This window comes from Epinephelus lanceolatus, chromosome 2 (genome assembly GCF_041903045.1).
Source record: "Epinephelus lanceolatus isolate andai-2023 chromosome 2, ASM4190304v1, whole genome shotgun sequence".
Lineage (NCBI taxonomy): Eukaryota > Metazoa > Chordata > Actinopteri > Perciformes > Serranidae > Epinephelus > Epinephelus lanceolatus.
The window spans coordinates 51,273,320-51,290,732 of NC_135735.1; the positions used below are offsets into that span (position 1 = coordinate 51,273,320).

At 41.3% G+C, this 17,413-nt stretch overlaps 1 protein-coding gene across 1 annotated transcript in view; it reads right to left on the reverse strand.

The window, feature by feature from the left end:
* iqgap1 (IQ motif containing GTPase activating protein 1) overlaps positions 1-17,413 on the reverse strand; it is a 134,427-nt gene that overhangs the window by 23,826 nt on the left and 93,188 nt on the right. Inside the window, exons 15-21 of the mRNA XM_033622149.2 lie at positions 14,152-14,315; positions 5,601-5,691; positions 4,986-5,153; positions 667-809; positions 413-583; positions 238-321; positions 74-145 (exon numbers count right to left, since the gene is read on the reverse strand). Coding sequence (XP_033478040.2) covers positions 74-145; positions 238-321; positions 413-583; positions 667-809; positions 4,986-5,153; positions 5,601-5,691; positions 14,152-14,315 — 893 coding nt within the window. The remainder of the gene's footprint in view (positions 1-73; positions 146-237; positions 322-412; positions 584-666; positions 810-4,985; positions 5,154-5,600; positions 5,692-14,151; positions 14,316-17,413) is intronic.

Here is a 17,413-nt window from a genome sequence, read left to right on the forward strand (position 1 = left end):
TCGGTTCTCTCAAATTGTCAAAAATTCAAATAGCTACTTTTATGTAATAAGGATTTAGGCTACAAATACTCACATGATCTTGGAAGTACTTTAGGCGATCCTTGTACCTCTTACGAGCTTGGTGCATCCGAACCATGGACTGTATCTGAGAAAGGCACAAACGAATTCTTCAGTCTTAACTGCATTTTTACTGCTGATTATCATACTCGGATTACAGACAATATTTACAAAATTTACCTTGACAGCCTCTGCAGTGTGGTCCTTCAGATACTGCTTACGATCTTTGAACTTCTTCCTCTGCTTGTGACCTTTCCAGTGGGCCTAAGAAAAAAGCAATCAGTGGAGTAAGTCCTGCCAGCAGACACAAGCTTCGATGTGTAAAATAGGACAATTATATACAGTTCTGTCTCACCTGTATGCATGTAACAGCTGGGTCTTGGGATTTCAGGAAGTCCATACGCTCCTTTAGGGCTTTTCTCATTAGGTAGCCACGGCAATGAGCTTGCAGCTTGGCAATTAGAGACTCGTTAGCCAGCCACAGCTGCTCTCTGTTGTAGGCTGTGGTTACCCCGGAAACCACCGACTGACAGGTAACATAATACAACCAGTTTATGGGGGTGTTAAAAAGCTACAGTCATGCAGTACTGCACAGGAACAGTGACCTACCTGGATGTCCTCCTTGTTGAGCTGGGTGTTGTTCTGTATGAAGCCCTCTGGCTCCACCCAGGTGCCCTCCTTGGTCTCCAGATTATAGTAGTAGTTGTGTCCTCCCTTTACCCAGTGCTTCACCCACTTACTGCCATTATCACCTGGATAGGCAGCGTAACAGAATGCAAGTGAACAAGAAGGAGGCACAACTTGGGACAATGATTAGTCGGAAGCCTCATCCGTCCATCTTGCATTTATTTCAGAATATGATTTTTAATTACAATATTGGATGATCTTAGGTTTTCTTTTTCTGGAAATCACAAGTGAAAAAGCAAATCAGTGCAGTTTGTAGATAGAGATGCATGTGTGAAGGAGATTTCATCTCTGTCAGACTTGCAGTGTAGGCAGATACCACCATTCAAAGAATGACATTTGGACACTAAGTTCTAATCTCCTCATCAGGCTAATCAGCGTAACTTAAAGGGGACTTGTTATACGTATTTTGTCTTTAAGAACATAAGAGGGCTTAAGATACACCAAACCCGAACCATCTGTGGAAAAGAGGGGCCACAGGAGCAGCGCACAGCGGTAGCACCTGGTGAGAAGCAGGAGAACTCCAGGCAGGAAGTGCCCCACAGCACTGGAGATCTCTCAGCACCTGTGTCACCTCAAGACCTCAGGAGGGATCCACCTGATGCCACCCCAGAGAGAACAACCCCACCCCACAAGGGAACGAATCAAATGGCCCAAGATGGGCAACAACAAGGAATGGCACCAACTAGACCAAGATCTCGACAACATGCTAGAAGCCACACTAGCAGGGACAGCTGAGCAGAAAGTCAATACCCTCACAACAATAACATACAATCTGGCAAGGGAGCGTTTTGGAATCAAAGATAAGAAAGTTAACATCAAGTCTGCACACCAGCCAAGCAGAAGAGAAAGGCAAATCCATCGTTTGAGTGAAGAAATCAAGATGCTCACCAAGCAGTTCAAAAGAGCCCCTGCTGATGAAAGGGAAGGCATCAAGGATCTGACAAGTCAACTCCGGGAACACCTCTGCAGACTCTCAGAGCAGAAAGCACTTGGAAAAAGAGGAAGGATAGGGAGAAGAAAAGATCACAGTTCACCAAAGACCCCTTCCGATTCACCAGCACACTGCTGGGTGAAGCAAAATCTGGAAGGCTGACCAGCCCCAGAGAAGATGTGGAGGTGTTCTTGAGAGAGACCCACAATGACATCTCCAGAAACCAAGCCCTGGATGCCAACCCAGACATCAACAGCATTAAGACCCCAGAAAAAGAGCTCAACATCAGTGAACCATCCTGGAAGGAAGTCCAAGAGATGGCGAAGAAGGCCAGAACAGGATCTGGCCCTGGCCCAAGTGGTATACTCTACAAGGTATATAAGAAATGCATAATGCTCCTTTGGAGGCTGTGAAAGCTGTTACGGAGGATCTGGAGAAAGGGCACCATTCCATCATGTTGGAAGAAGGCAGAGGGCTGTTTCGTACCAAAGGAAGAGAACTCCTCAACCGCTGACCAATTCATAACAATGTCACTGCTAAGTGTAGAAGGCAAATCTTCTTTTCTGTACTGGCCAAGAGGATGACCTCATACATGACAGAGAACAGATACATCGACACCGCTATCCAAAAAGGTGGAATCCCAGGCTTCTCTGGAGGTCTGGAAAAACACTGGAGTTCTCAGTCAGATGATCCAGGAGGCCAAAGCCAGCAATGGCAACCTGACTGTTGTCTGGCTGGAATGCCTACGGATCAATCCCTCATGCCCTCATCCATGTAGCATTAGACCACTACCACATCCCTCACCACATCAAGGGAATGATCACCAGCTACTTTGGCGGAATCCAGCTACGATTCAAGATAGCCCTTTTTACAACTCAGTGGCAACGCCTGGAAAAGGGGATCATAACTGGCTGCACTATGTCCCCCATCCTCTTCATCATGGGAGTTAACCTCCTAATAACAGCTGCGGGGAAAGAAGCTCGGGGTCCAAAAATGGAGTCAGGCATCCAACAACCCCCAATAAGAGGTTACGTGGACAACCTTACTGTGACAATCACAACCCATGTGGAGGCGAGGTGTGTGCTAACTGTTCTGGACCACATGGCAACGTGGGCTAGAATTAAGTTTAAGCCAAAGAAATCCAGGAGTATGGTGATCAGGAATGGGAAATTGACCAACAGGTGCAAGCTGCATGTACAAGGGGAAGTGATTCCATCGATAGAGAAGAATCCAATCAAATGCCTGGGAAAGTGGTTTGATGCTTCACTTACTGACAGGAACAACATCGCCAGTACAGAAAAGCAGACAGAGGAATGGCTGAGGAGGATCAAAAAATCAGGGCTCCCGGGGAAGTTTAAAGTATGGCTTAACCAACACAGACTGTTGCCAAGACTCATGTGGCTGTTGACTGTGTATGAAATTCCTATGACAAGCATAGAAGGAGTGGAGAGGAAGATCAATAAGTACCTCCGAAGGTGGTTGGGAATCCCTCCAAGCTTCACTACAGTTGGCCTCTACATAAGATCAGGGCAGCTCCAACATCCTCTGTCATCCATGGTGGAAAAATTTAAGGTTGCAAAGTGCAGAGTCGTAATGACATACAGAGACTCCCAGGATGAACAGGTTAGACATGCAGGCATTATCACAAGATCAGGATGCAAGTGGGCAGCTGACTCATCTGTTGCACAAGCCAGGAGGAGGAGATGGGCAGTGATTTGGCCACCACTGCCGACCCACCACCAGGAGGGTGTTGCGGTTAAGGGTCGAAACACCCAATGAACGATGGGTACCGCCTGATGACATCAACTCCTCCTGGCCAAGGCTACATTCACTTAAGGTGAATGAAGGGGTAGCATCTTCAGATGTATTTGTAGTCCAGGTTCGTACTTATATTTTGGCTCTGTGCTAGTTTACATGCTTTAATGTTCAAAAAACACCTTTTTTCCCCCATAATGCTTGTGCTGAAACACCTGGATTCTGTTCTGTCTGAAACGCTCTGTTTTAGAACCTGTCTCTTCAGCCCCACTCCCACCAAGCAGTCCGGTACAGTTCAGTTTAGTTCAGTCCCCAGTTTTGCTCATCCCTCTGTTGGGCTACCTAGCACACAGATCTGGTACTAAAAGATGGAGCTAATCTCTTACAGATGACAAACACTTTAAATAATGAGTGGGTCTTCAAGTGTTTCAAAATACATGTTAATTTTGACCTGATTATGTGATCGCCTGCCTAGGAGGGACTAAATGCACAAACCCACTATTTTTAAATATCCCATGGAGAGAGACTCTCACTGCAGCCTGTTCTATTTTGTTCCTAAAATGTCTGCGTGCAGAGTCGTTCTGTCAGTGATAAATGAGGTGCAGACATACATCTGTGTCACCGGTGCTGGACGAAGCAGTGAGTGACAACAACCCTGCCAACATTTAAGAGTACTGCTTGCTGTGGAAATGCTAAACGGACCAAGGGTCTACGCACCATGTCTGCAGGGTTAGTTTTGGTTCCAAAGGTACCATACTGAAAGTGCTTGGTGGAAACGGGGCTTTTAAGACTCGAAAAAACCCAGTCTGCTCCAATTGGTCAGCATTTCCAGGTCATCTGCATCTCAGTGTCTTTGAACCTTTATTGCAGCTAAGGAAATCACTGTAACTGAGTACAGCGGCGCTTTCTACTGTAAAAAAGGAATAATGGCTTCTAAACCAAAATCTTCACAACCAGATGCAAGCAAGAATATGATACAAAACTGGGGAGAAATTAACAACGACAGCAACCAAGTTAACAGGTTTCCCTGACAATAGCATGTTGCTACATATAGCAGTGCACTTGAAATCAGGGAATGACTGTGTAGCAGCACTTTCTCCCGTCAAAACTCACCATAACAGGGAGAAATAACAACACAGACAACTAAAATTACGTGTTTCCCTGATGTTAGCATGTAGCTAGACGTGACAGTGTATGTAATATAAACACTTGTCGTAAAATGCCTGGCGCAGTTGAACATATAAAAAAATTAGTCGCAATCTGACGTAAGCTTGTCTCAGAAGAAAAACCCACTGGAAACAGAGTATTCACAACAGTCAAAAGCCTGAGGTTTTTACTCACAGGGATTTCTTTTACATATGTTTACCTCATTATTTGAAAATCTGGCCACACTCTACACTTTTACATTATATGTGTAACAGAAAATAAGCAGAACAGTCCCCCTTTAAAAAACAGAAACCACTGAAAAGATGCATCACTCCCCTGAATTTCTTAAGAATTATTGACAAGTACAACAATTCTCACTATTTTTGTCATCCCTAGATTTTCTCCTCACCTTCTTCTTTTTTCTTGTCTTTGATCTTGGACAGGTCATCCTGGTAGGTCTGAGCACACTCAGAGGTAACACCATACAGTCCTGCCTCAGGGTTCCGCAGAGCAGCTAGGGTCTGAGCTGGATCGCCACTATCAACTGCCTCATTGATAGCCTGGATAGACTGCGAGACTGCAGATACAGACACAGAACCAACCCAGCCCATTATGAGAGCCAATCCACCCTACCTGACCAGCAAAAAAATGCATTAATCAATGACCCAAACCTGACCTGCAAACCTTCAAACTGGAGCTGAACGTTTCTGGTAATGATCTCAACTGAAAATGCTGATGTCCTACGTGGTTTGCTTATGACGTAACAGCAGTACATATTTAATGTATTCAGTGTGGACAGAGAGATGCTTACATGTTGTTAGGACATGGTGGTAGGCCTGCATATTTTCATAAGGAAATCTTTTTACTGTACATTATAACCACAGAGATTTAAATATGTCAGACTTTAACAGATTTCCCTGATAACTGATAAACAGGAACACTGATAAACAGATGGATAGCAAATGTTCTGCAATCATATATAAAAATAGCTCCAGTAAAATGAAAAGAGAGTGCGTGTTCTCACAGTGTAAAGCCTCCTGTGTATCCTGGTTTGCCTTCAGAATGGCTTCCTGGATCTCATCCAGCCACAGCACAGCAGAGGGGTCCTGGGTCTCCTGGAAGGACACATGCAAATATGTTCAGAAACAAACAGGACACAGCAAGCACATACACATGCGCGCACACCTGCATTTGTATTGCGCCTTCCTTGTCATGTGACCACCCAGAGCTTTACACTACAAGTCACATTCACCCATTCACACACTGGTGGCCGAGGCTACCATACAGGGGGCCACCTGCTACTCAGTTTTTTAACACACTCACACAACAATGGAACAGTCATCGGGAGCAATTTGGGGTTAAGTATCTTGCTCCAGGATACTTCGACATGCAGACTGGAGGAACTGATTGGAGGACGACCCACTCTACCTCTGAGCCACAGCCGCCCCTAAAAAAAGGTGGTGGGGAAAGATGGGGAAAAGTGTGGATATATCCATATATGTTCTTGGCCAAATTAGTCGTTACATATCGGCATATCAGATATCGGCAAAAAATCCAATATTGTGCATCCCTAACCAATATACGAGTTTTAGGGTATACTATGATGTAAAAGTTGATGGTTATCATACTGTGTTCATTTGCTTATCTACGATATTAAACAAAAAAAATGCAACTGGACGGAGAATCTCCCCTTTATTTTTGTTATTGTCTAAGGGGAGACAGAACATACTTCCATTAACAAAATGGTTTCAAGTTTCAATTATAGTAATAAAACGTTTGTTCTCCCAAAAGTAACCCTTCTGTTTCCATTCCTTCAGGGTTCATTCTGACTGACAATAATTCTGCAACATCATGAAACCACAATATTTTCTGAGACAGTTATCATACCGTGAAAATCTCATACCAATGGAACCCTTGAATGTATGATGGTTTTTTAGGTCGTTAGGTTGTGTGTGGTTGTTGTCATCATGGTTTGGTTTATTAACAACATCCTGATATAGTTAAAATATAACATATCAGACTTTGTTGGAAACAGCACAATAAAGTCCTTGATTTATTTCCAGTGCTATCTGTGAGGTTTTCACCAGCCTTTATTAAGATGAAGACAGGCATTACTCTCCCTGTCGCTGGCCAAAAAAGGAATAGCCAAATATTAGGCATAAACAGTGCACAAGAGGGCTGAGATAATTAGAAGCCCTTTTGTTAATAGCAAATACACCCATCCTCCTGGCATGTGTCTATCAACTCATTTTAGTTCTATCTTAAAATGGGTTTCACAGATTCTCCCTGCTAGTTCTTCTATAATCCACAGTCCCATATTGTTTGATAACTACAGGATGCAATTTTCATTTACATTACAAAAAAATCCAGTAGACTTTTTCAGGAGTGGAACAATGAAGTCTTTCAAACTGTGTTAAGTCAGCTGTGGGTTAAATGTGTGCGGCCGCACCCAGTATTCAGCTTACACCATCTCTTACAGTTGCATGTATTCTGGTCTGTTTTCCTGCTACAGTTGGTGGGGATAGCTCTGTGAATGTTCTCTAAAGTTGCAACTGAGAAGCCTTCGCTTTTTGGTTCGAGGTAATGACACATTTAAGCTATTACCTGCTCCTGCGGCTGCTAGAAACATGCAGACATACTGTCACCACAATTGGTCATAAGAACAGAAAAATACACCACACCTAGAGGTGGAAAGTGACTAAGTACATTTATTCAAGTACTATACTACTAATTAAGTACAATTTTGAGGTACTTGTGATTTACTTGAGTAATTCAGTTTGCTTCTACTTTATACTTCCTACTTCACTTTATCTCAGATCTCATCTTTTGTACTTTTTACTTCATATTGATCATCATCATATTGATTTTAAAACTTAAGTTACCATACAGATTATTAGATTTTAGATTTTAGATTTTAGATTATTAATACAAAACATTACCGAAGAATAAGTGCATTATAGATGAAACTACCCAGCAGCATTTAAAGTCATTAAAATGAGCTCCCCTTTACCAACTGCAACACTAGTGATGAACACATTCATGCATCAATAATTATAACATATATTATTCTGAAATTAGCCACTCTGCATAATGCATGGTTTTACTTTTGATACTTCATATAATTTGATGCCAAAATGTTTGAACTTTAAATAAAATTTTGAATGCAGGACTTATACCTGTAACAGGTATTTCTTTACTGTGACATTGCTGCTTTCACTTAAGTAAAAGATTAGCGTACTTCTTCAATCACTGGCAGCACCACAGACTTAAAGATGCAAGAAATATTACCAATAGAAGTTTTTTTAACAGTGTTTTCTCAGCATACAGACCATAGCAAGACCTAAACACTGAGTTCAGCTGTATGACTGTAGTTATATGACACTGCAGCCAGATGGCACACTCTGTCTCTGTATAATGTGTCTGGCAGCTGTGTGCTACATGCTGCTACTTTCTAGAGCCTGCTCCAACAGGCAACTCATTGGTTACAGGCTCCCCCACCATGTGTCCCACCCCTTTATATTGTGCTTCATGGTAGACAAGGGGAGGTTTGTCTATATGCGGGTATGTGTGTTTGTGAAATTTGTGATACCCGATTTTAAAGGTTTCTTATGTAAGGGAAGGGGAGTTGCACCAGCATGCAGCAGGACTCAAATGAGCTCCATCTTTATAATAAACAGAGCTGTACCTGCAGCCTGGGCCAGCGCTGATAAGTGTTTGTATGCTTGCACTTTGCAGCTGCACTTGGTACTTATTTGTGTGTGGGTGATGAGTCCCTGCAGCTGGCGGAAGGTGCAAGGCAGGGTGTGGTGCCAGAGTGGGCAGGGGGACTGGATGAGGAATTGGGAGTAGCTTGGTGTAGTTATACGTTATAAGCACATCATAGAAACAGAGGAGGTACAAGCTGCATTTTTTTTACTTCTTGGAAAACCACGAGGTCATTCACATCTATCATGTCAAAAGGGACATAAACATGGAGAGCTTGAAGACACACACATACAGTGGGGGATATAAGTATTCAGTGCGTCAATTTTTTTTTTCATTAAACATATTTCCAATGCAGGTATTCACATAAAATTTACACCAGACATTGATATTAACTCAATATAACTGTGCAGATAAAGATATCATTACATTTCAATTTGTAAAAGAAAGTTATGTGCAATAAAGAAGAATAACACAGGAGTATTGAACACACCAGCTACAACCATGTGCCAGGAATTTTTTGAGAAGAATCTGTTGCCATCCATCTGGATGATGAGGATGAGATGTGGGTTGACCCACCGGAAGGACAAATATCCGAAACATATTGCAAAGTGGGCTGTCAACAAAGGTTGCAGCAATACAGGCCTACCGGTTATAAATATTGAAGGTTATCACACTGCGTACATTTGCTTATGTAAGATATTGAAATGATATGCAGCAAAAGTAGTCGTCATTTTAGTTATTTTCAGGAGAGACTTTTTACATACTTCCATTAAATGGTTTCAAGTTTTAATTACAAAAATAAAGCATCTGTTCAACCTAAAATAACATTTCCATTTTCATTCCTTCAAGGGTCAATCTGACTGATAATCATAAATTATGTAATACTGTGAAACCACAATATTTTCTGAGATGGTTATCATCCTGTGAAAATCTCATACCATTGCAACCCTACTTTCAACTGGTTCCAGTGAAAGGAAATAAAGGTGTTAGAATGGCCCAATCAATCACCAGACTTAAACCTAATACATTTGTTAAAGAAGCTGAATATCCAGATTCACTAACAGCCCCCAAGAAATTTCTAGTTTTGAAGACTGTCTGTGTAGAAGAATGGGCCAAAATCCCATCTGAACACTGTGACAAACTGATTTCTTCATACAGGAAGCATCTTATAAGCTGGCACTGCAAACAAAGGCTTCTCCACCAATTATTAAATCCATTTCAGTCGACATGTTCACTACTTTTTACTGGTGGTATTCCACCTTATTGCACATAACTTTTTTTAAGAATTAAAGTTTTATGATTTCTTTATCTGTACAGTTTTATTGAGTTAAGATCAATGTCTAGTGTACATTTCATGTGAAAAGCTGCATTGGCAATATGTTTAATGAAAAAAGTTTTGACACGTTGAATGCTTGTTTCCCCCACTGTACTGTACTAGACTGAAACTTCTACAGTCCCAGTTGTGTTTGTTGCAGTTACAAAGTGAGATGATATCCATCTGAGAGACACGCTGTAGTAGACTATTTTAGGCTGGTTAGTCAGTAGGGTCTGGGCAGGACTTCCTGTTGTTGAGCTAGGCACAGCCCTTGGCCCTAAGTCAGAGTCAACTTCTGCCTGACTGAAGTGAACTGCAATTGAAATAACAAGCTTTGTTGTATGCGTCTTTCCCAAACTCTCCTGACCTCACATCAGCTGGGAACACCCCTCTGCAACCTGAACACATCTCAGGCATGTGAGTCTTTTTCCTCAGTCGATCCCACCTCTGATGATCCTTCCCTCTCAGCTGGGAATATCTTTTCGGCACTAACCCCTTGAAACCCAACAGGAAGCTCACACTACCCTAACTACTTCCTCTGCCTTTAGCTAATCGCCTCAAATGGCCACATTCCCTAATCAACAACCAGAGGATTGTGTGTGTGTGTGTGTGTGTGTGTGTGTGTGTGCGTGTGTGTGTGTGTGTGTGCGAGCGTGTGCTTGTGCCTGTTGGTCTGGCCCATTTATTACAGTGGTCAGCTTTCTGACCTTTTATGGAAGCAAATGACTGAAGCCTGGCTTGTTATTTCCAACGCCTGTGAAATCTGCAGGAAAATACTGTGCTTTCTTTATCTCTCCTGTTTTTTTTTTTTGTTTTTTTTGTTTTCTGGGTTAAGTTACGAAAGTATGACAAGTTCCCACATGATGTATTCAAGGGTTAAGATATAACTGATGGCTGTTGACTTTTGAAACAGTGTGGGCACAGACAGAGTATTTTGGAGTCCGGCTTGATAACAGACGTCCTTTATCTGTATTTACACAGAATAAAAACAGACTCAGGACTAAAATGGATACACTGAGAATATTTACAGACCATGTTCTTGAAGAACAGTTCACGCCAAAATCAAAAATACATATTCTTCCTTTTACCTGAATTTTTTGCATTTTTACACAGAACCAACAAACGGCAGCATCATGCCGCCGCAGTGTGTGATTTCAGACAGCATGCAGGCAATTAAAAGGGCCGTGACGCACATGACATGTAATACAACAGTGTCAGCCTCTAGTGTGACATATAACACATGCATCGGTAGTGCTCTATAAACAATAACAATGGCATTAACATGGCAATAACATTCATTTACCATCCCTGTAAAATGGGAGCTGATCTGGTCCTCTGCTCAGAGGTAAGGAGCTCCTGGACCAAGGGTTTCCCTCTCAATTATTTATTTGTGGATGCCCGCTATGAATAAAACATCTGCTGTCACGTTTTGATTTTCCATTTTTGGAGCTGGACCGTTCATTAGGCATGCTGTTGGAATATATACAGTTATCAATTACTTCACATTCTCACAGCACAGAGCAGCAGAATATCAGGCAACTTAACCATTCTTTGTGCTGGGTCAAAAAGTTTGCTTTCACTCACAAACAGCTGCTCCTCTCAACCAGCGATCTGATCTAATCTGTATTCGGATCGATTGTTCAATTATCCTGTGACTCAAAATGCCTAAGACTGCCGCTGAGGAAAACACTGAATTCTGCCTGCGCTACATTCACGGACTGGCGAAAACCTCAGAATTTAAAGATTGAGAAAGGGAATACTGACTGATACAAAGGCAAGAAACAAACAAATAAAAATTGCAAGTTACACCCATGGTAGGACGCACGCATAACACATCATCAAAACATCACACTCGTGCCACCTATAATCCTGTCCTGCTGGCTGTCCCTTTTGTACAGATATTGTTTCAGGGCTGTTACTACCTCTACTCTTGGCTCAGAGGGAAGACAACTCTATCGTCTGATTCTACGATTCTACCTTTTATATAGAACAGCAAGGTGGTGTAACAGTGCAATATTCCCACCTTTAACAGGCAGTGTAAAAGGGGTTAACTCATGGACGAAAGGCTTGTTCTTGTGACAACACAAGATGTATACACTAATGGCGTCCTCGTTGGCTGAGCTGTAATTTTAACTTGCTCAGCAAACGTTAGATGCACGATTCCTTCTGTGCAGTGATAAAATTAGTGGGTGTAGTTTGGAAGAAAGAAAACAGTTCCTACATGAAACTGTTCACACCAAGGTCTGTGGATTATCTAATAACTAGATATAACTGGGTCATGATTTCTGGAAAGAGACATTTGTTAGGTTTTTCTCATTTTTTTTTTCTTTTTCTTTTTTTTGGGGGGCACTTTGAGCACAACAAGCGTACTGGAGAGAAGGTAGACATCTCCATGGCCAATATCTCACCTCAATATTCATCAGCTGGCCTTTCTAATGTAAAGATAACACAGGCAAATGATTCAGAGAGAGCAAGGCGCTGATGATCTGCTCTCCAGAGAGACAATGCTTCTGTTCAGTGTGTGTCCTCTGGATTCACAGATGCACATGTGAAACCGAAGAGTAGTGATAAAATTAGAAAAGACAGGTCAAATCTCGGAAGAGACAGACAGAAAGAGAGAGAGAGACAGGTCAGATACAGACAGGAAGTAAGCAGGGGAGAGATGACTGCAACATTGCATCAGCAGTCTGATGGTGTCATATGGGCTTCAGAGCCCTGAGTCACAAGGAGCCATCTGCAACCACGATGGCTCTATGATCCCACTGAGCTATGACCACATATCACAATAATACAGAAATACATCATTTGAACATCCAGAACTCTTCAACATGTTCACTTAAGAAACAATTAATCAAGTCATCAATGATGGCAACAGCTGCTCATTCCAAAACAAACAGAGAATATGACAATATATAATGTGATTCATTTTGGGCTCAAAGTAGGGCTGGCTGCTTCAAATTAGCATCATGGTATCAAAAAATATATATATTTTTTCAGTATCCATTTATATCAAAAATATAAAATGCTTTAATTGAAATAAAAAAATTGTTAACACCTCCACTTGGGAATATGCATGCAAAATTCTTCATTTGAGGGTATGGATTACTGATTGGTAATAAGAAATACTGACTGTTATTCAGGTGCAGTGTGTTTGGCTGTAGCGTTACTACAAGTAGCGGTGTTACTAACTTAACTACATTTCTCAGTAGTATGGTGGTAACATCACTACTTCTTGAGTCAAATAGCTTTTCAGTAGTGAAGCTGATTAATGGACTGGGTAGCACGGTAGCATCCACAAAAGTTACAAGCTCTTTTCCCAGGAAAAACTCTGCAACAAGTAATGTGACTGACACCAGCGCCACACCAAGACATGTAGACAAGGGCAGCATTTCCTTATGACACCACATACTAATCCCTCAGTTTATTCTGCTTGCTGCTTTCGCTACTGGCTTTTGTTGGCAAGACCCGCCCTACTCTGCATCTGATTGGCTCTGGTAACATCATGGTGATACTGGCTTTTTTGTTTCATGAGGGTTTAAAGGAACATATTGGTGATATTGTAATTTATGCTATTATGTATTTGACAAGGTATTTATGGATTATGGTTATGTTTGCACATGGGTAAGAGCTAATTTTATTTATTTGTGTGTGTGTCTTACGGTGTTTTCTAGAGAAAAGGTGTTTTAGAAGGAGAAATTTAACAGTGGTGTTCAAATAATATGGATGACGGCTGAACATAATTTAAGACTTTCGAAAACATCAGTATGCTTCACCATTGTCTGACCTAGGGTTTCCTACACTATGGTTTCCCCGATAATGCTACATTGTGAAAAACAAATCAGCGTTGAAATCGGCAGGAGGAGAACTAGTTATTATTAGCTGTTAGCAGCAAGTGGCCGGAATTAACATGTAATGGAGGTTGCACTGACATACGTTATGATAAATTCTAGCTCTATTCAGTAAAAATGAGCATTAAGCGAGGGTTAATTATGATGTTATCATGATGTGTTCAAATATAATCTCATGAAAATCCTTGTTAGGTGAGAAACTCAAATACAGTTGTTTGAAGAAGAAACTCACTGTTTTCACAGTAATATAAAGGGCACAATAAGCACATCCCTTCAAATACTGAACTTCAAACAGCTGTACGTTTTGACCCCTAACAGCTTGTTTAAGCAGGAAACAGGCCTCCTTTTATCATTACTATAACTATATTCATTAGAATCATTAAAATACAACTATACATATCATATGCCCAGTCATAATGTATATAGCCCTGACAGCTTTCAACTGTTGGAGCTGCAGTAAAAAGTCTGGATGTAACTGTAGCCAGGAGCCAAGTGTTTGCATAATGGTCCCTGAATACTAAACACACACAGAAAAGCAGATCACAAAGGCAGAGACCAGGACACAGACATGCCACCCAGAATAAACTTTATATTTATCCAAACCTAATACTTATCTTTAGAAGATAACCTGAACGTTCTACATCCATGTCACTACAGCAGCTGTCAAAAAACGAGACTGTATGTGTTGTGTTGTGTTTGTGTCTTACATGAGCCTTCTCTCTGCGGGCCTCCAGCATTTTGTCATGGTAGTGTTGAGCCACAGATGGGTCCACATCTGTGAGCTTGGCTGAGGGGTTCTGCAGCATGTTCAGAGTCTTCATGGGATCCCCTTCACCTAGAGCCTCATTGATCAGTCCAATGGCAGCAATACCTGCACAAAAACACAAGCAGATGCAGTTAGGGTCGGGTACTGTTCACATTCAACCCAACACCAGTTCCAGTACCTGTAATTCAGTGTCAGTACCAAACAGTACACCTTTACAGTGCTTTACTGTCTCTGTAATAACAAAAAATACTTTTCTAAACAAGCTGTAGTGACGTAGTAGATTAAAATGCTAATGACAATGACAAAATTCTAACTATTAGAGGCAAAATTCATAACCTCCTGTCCTCAGACAGTACCTATCTGCCCTCAAACACAGCTGCAAGACCTAATATATATTTAGATTGCTTCTCCCCGATTTCTCCTCAACAATTGACTGCAGTGATTTCTTCATCTAAATCATCAACGTGTCTCTTAGACCCCGTCCCAACTAGGCTACTTAAAGAAGTCTTACCTTTAGTTAACACTCACTTATTAGACATGATCAATATATCTTTATTAACAGGCTATGTACCACAGTCTTTAAAGGTAGCTGTAATTAAACCTCTCCTGAAAAAGCCCACCCTGGATCCAGAGGTGTTAGCCAACTATAGACCAGTATCTAATCCTTCCATTCTTTCAAAGATCCTTGATCCTTGTGATTTTCTCCATGATAATAATTTATTTGAATAATTTCAGTCAGGATTTAGAGTGCATCATAGCACTCAGACAGCACTAGTTAAAATTACAAATGATCTTCTGATTGCTTCAGACAAAGGACTCGTCTCTGTACTTGTTTTATTAGATCTTAGTGCAGCATTTGACACAATTGACCATCAAATTCTGCTACAGAGACTGGAACATTTAATTGGCTTAAAATTGGCTGCACTAAGCTGGTTTAAATCTTATTTATCTGATTGTTTTAAGTTTGTTCATGTTCACGATGAATCATCCTTACATACTAAAGTTTGTTTTGGAGTTCAACAAGGTTCTGTGCTCGGACCAATCCTATTCACTCTATATATGCTTCCTTTAGGTAACATCATTAAAAATCACTCTGTAAATTTCCATTGTTATGCGGATGATATACAATTGTATTTATTATTGGTGACCCCGAATAGTTGATGATTCGGTGATTCGATTTGGAGAAGTCTGATTCGACTGCCAGTCTCACCGTCGAATCGTCGCAAAATGTGGTTATGAAACAAGACCGTACCATTCTGACTATATGGGGGCGCTCACTGCTGCTGAACATCTTGATTTGACATAGAATGTATTTGTTTTTTAGTAATTCATGATATATAGCCTATTTTGATACAAACATCAGCCTAATTTCTGTTAATAAAAAATTGAAAATGACGTGCGTTTAATCAGTAGGCATAATCATTACTACGCATGAATAAATCACCCAGTCGCTCAATCCAAATAAGCTGAGCTGAGTGAGTGCGCTGCAGGACCATCAGAGCAGCATCGAGGCCTACGGTGATTTAAAGTTAAAGTTAAAGTCCCACTGATTGTCACACATCTGAGTGTGTGAAATTTGTTCTCCGCATTTGACCCATCCCATGAGGCAGCGGTGAGTAGCAGCGGTGAGTAGCAGCGGTGAGTAGCAGCGGTGAAGCGGTGAGTAGCAGCGGTGAGTAGCAGCGGTGAGTAGCAGCGGTGAGTAGCAGCGGTGCCGCGCTCGGGAATCATGTGGTGATGATTTATGGTGGCGGAGCGCATAAACAAACACTTTGGAGGAGGTATGTGCTCTCAAATCAAACTTTTTTGAAGGATTATTCGTTTACCGTGTCTTGAAACAAATTTCACTGCTGATTGTTTTCTTGATAGACTGATTATTTATTTTGCTACTTTTTGTCTGATGTGGCCAAACAATTGAGAGTGGTAACGCATGGTCCGTGTGGATGAACTTGTATGAACCTGAGTTGATTAATGAAGTAACTTGAAGTCAGAAAGAAGGAAAACTGTTTCTAAACCTTTTGATGATGTTTTTGGATGTTTATTTGTGAATGAAATGGCAAGTTCTGACGAGTCAGAAATGACTCCCGTTAAAGACATGGATGAGGCTGCAGCGCGTCTGCGCTCATCTAGAGCATCATACCTTGATGAAGTGAAAGGAATAAAGATCAAGATAAAATCATAACCCTTTTACTTTTATTATTATTATCTTATTATGCCAACTGAAGAATTAAATTTGGGTGTTTTAGCTCTTTTCTCTGGAGCGGAAACTGACACAAATGAGCTCATTAATCAATGAGGGGGAAAACAACATGATTCGACGATTAGTCGGCTAAAGGAAAAATCTGTCAAATCAGATTCGACTATGAAAATTCTTAGTCAGGGACACCCCTAGTATTTATCGATAAAGCCAGAAGAAACTAATCAATTAACTAAACTTCATAATTGCCTTAAAGACATAAAAACCTGGATGAGCACCAATTTCCTTATATTAAATTCAGACAAAATTGAAGTTATTGTTCTTGGCCCCAAACAACTCAGAGACTCTTTATCTGATGACATAGTTTCTCTAGATGGCATTGCTCTGGCCTCTAGCACTACCATAAGAAACCTCAGAGTAATATTTGACCAAGATTTGCCCCTAGTTAGGCTGACTTAGGTCTAGTCTGCCAGGGAACCTCCTATGAACACTGAGCTCCACTGAGCACCTCTCTCTCTCTCTCTCTCTCTCTCTCTCTCTCTCTCTCTCTCTCTCCACCCTTTGCTAACACTCATGTCCTGTTATTTCATCTTGCTAACTCGGCTTCTTCTCCGGAGCCTTTGTGCTCCACTGTCTCGCGGTGCCTGGATAGTGTGACGTGTGTGGTTGTGCTGCTGCCGTGGTCCTGCCTGATGCCTCCTGCTGCTGCTGTTATCATTAGTCATACTCAGAGTTGGGTATAACGCGTTACTTTGTAACCCAACTACTTTGATTACTTTTTGCAGTAACAAGTAACCTAACGCATTAGTTTGAGTAATCAAATACTTGAGTACATTTTCAAACAAGCCATCAGTTACTTCCATTACTTTTAGAATGCTGGTTCTAATAATGGAGATAATGTTAAACCTATCAGTCCGAAAGAAGTCATGAAGCTCGTGACTAGCTACGTGGTAGACGAAATGCTGCCATTGTCTACGGTGGAGTCTAAAACATTCCGCAGGATCGT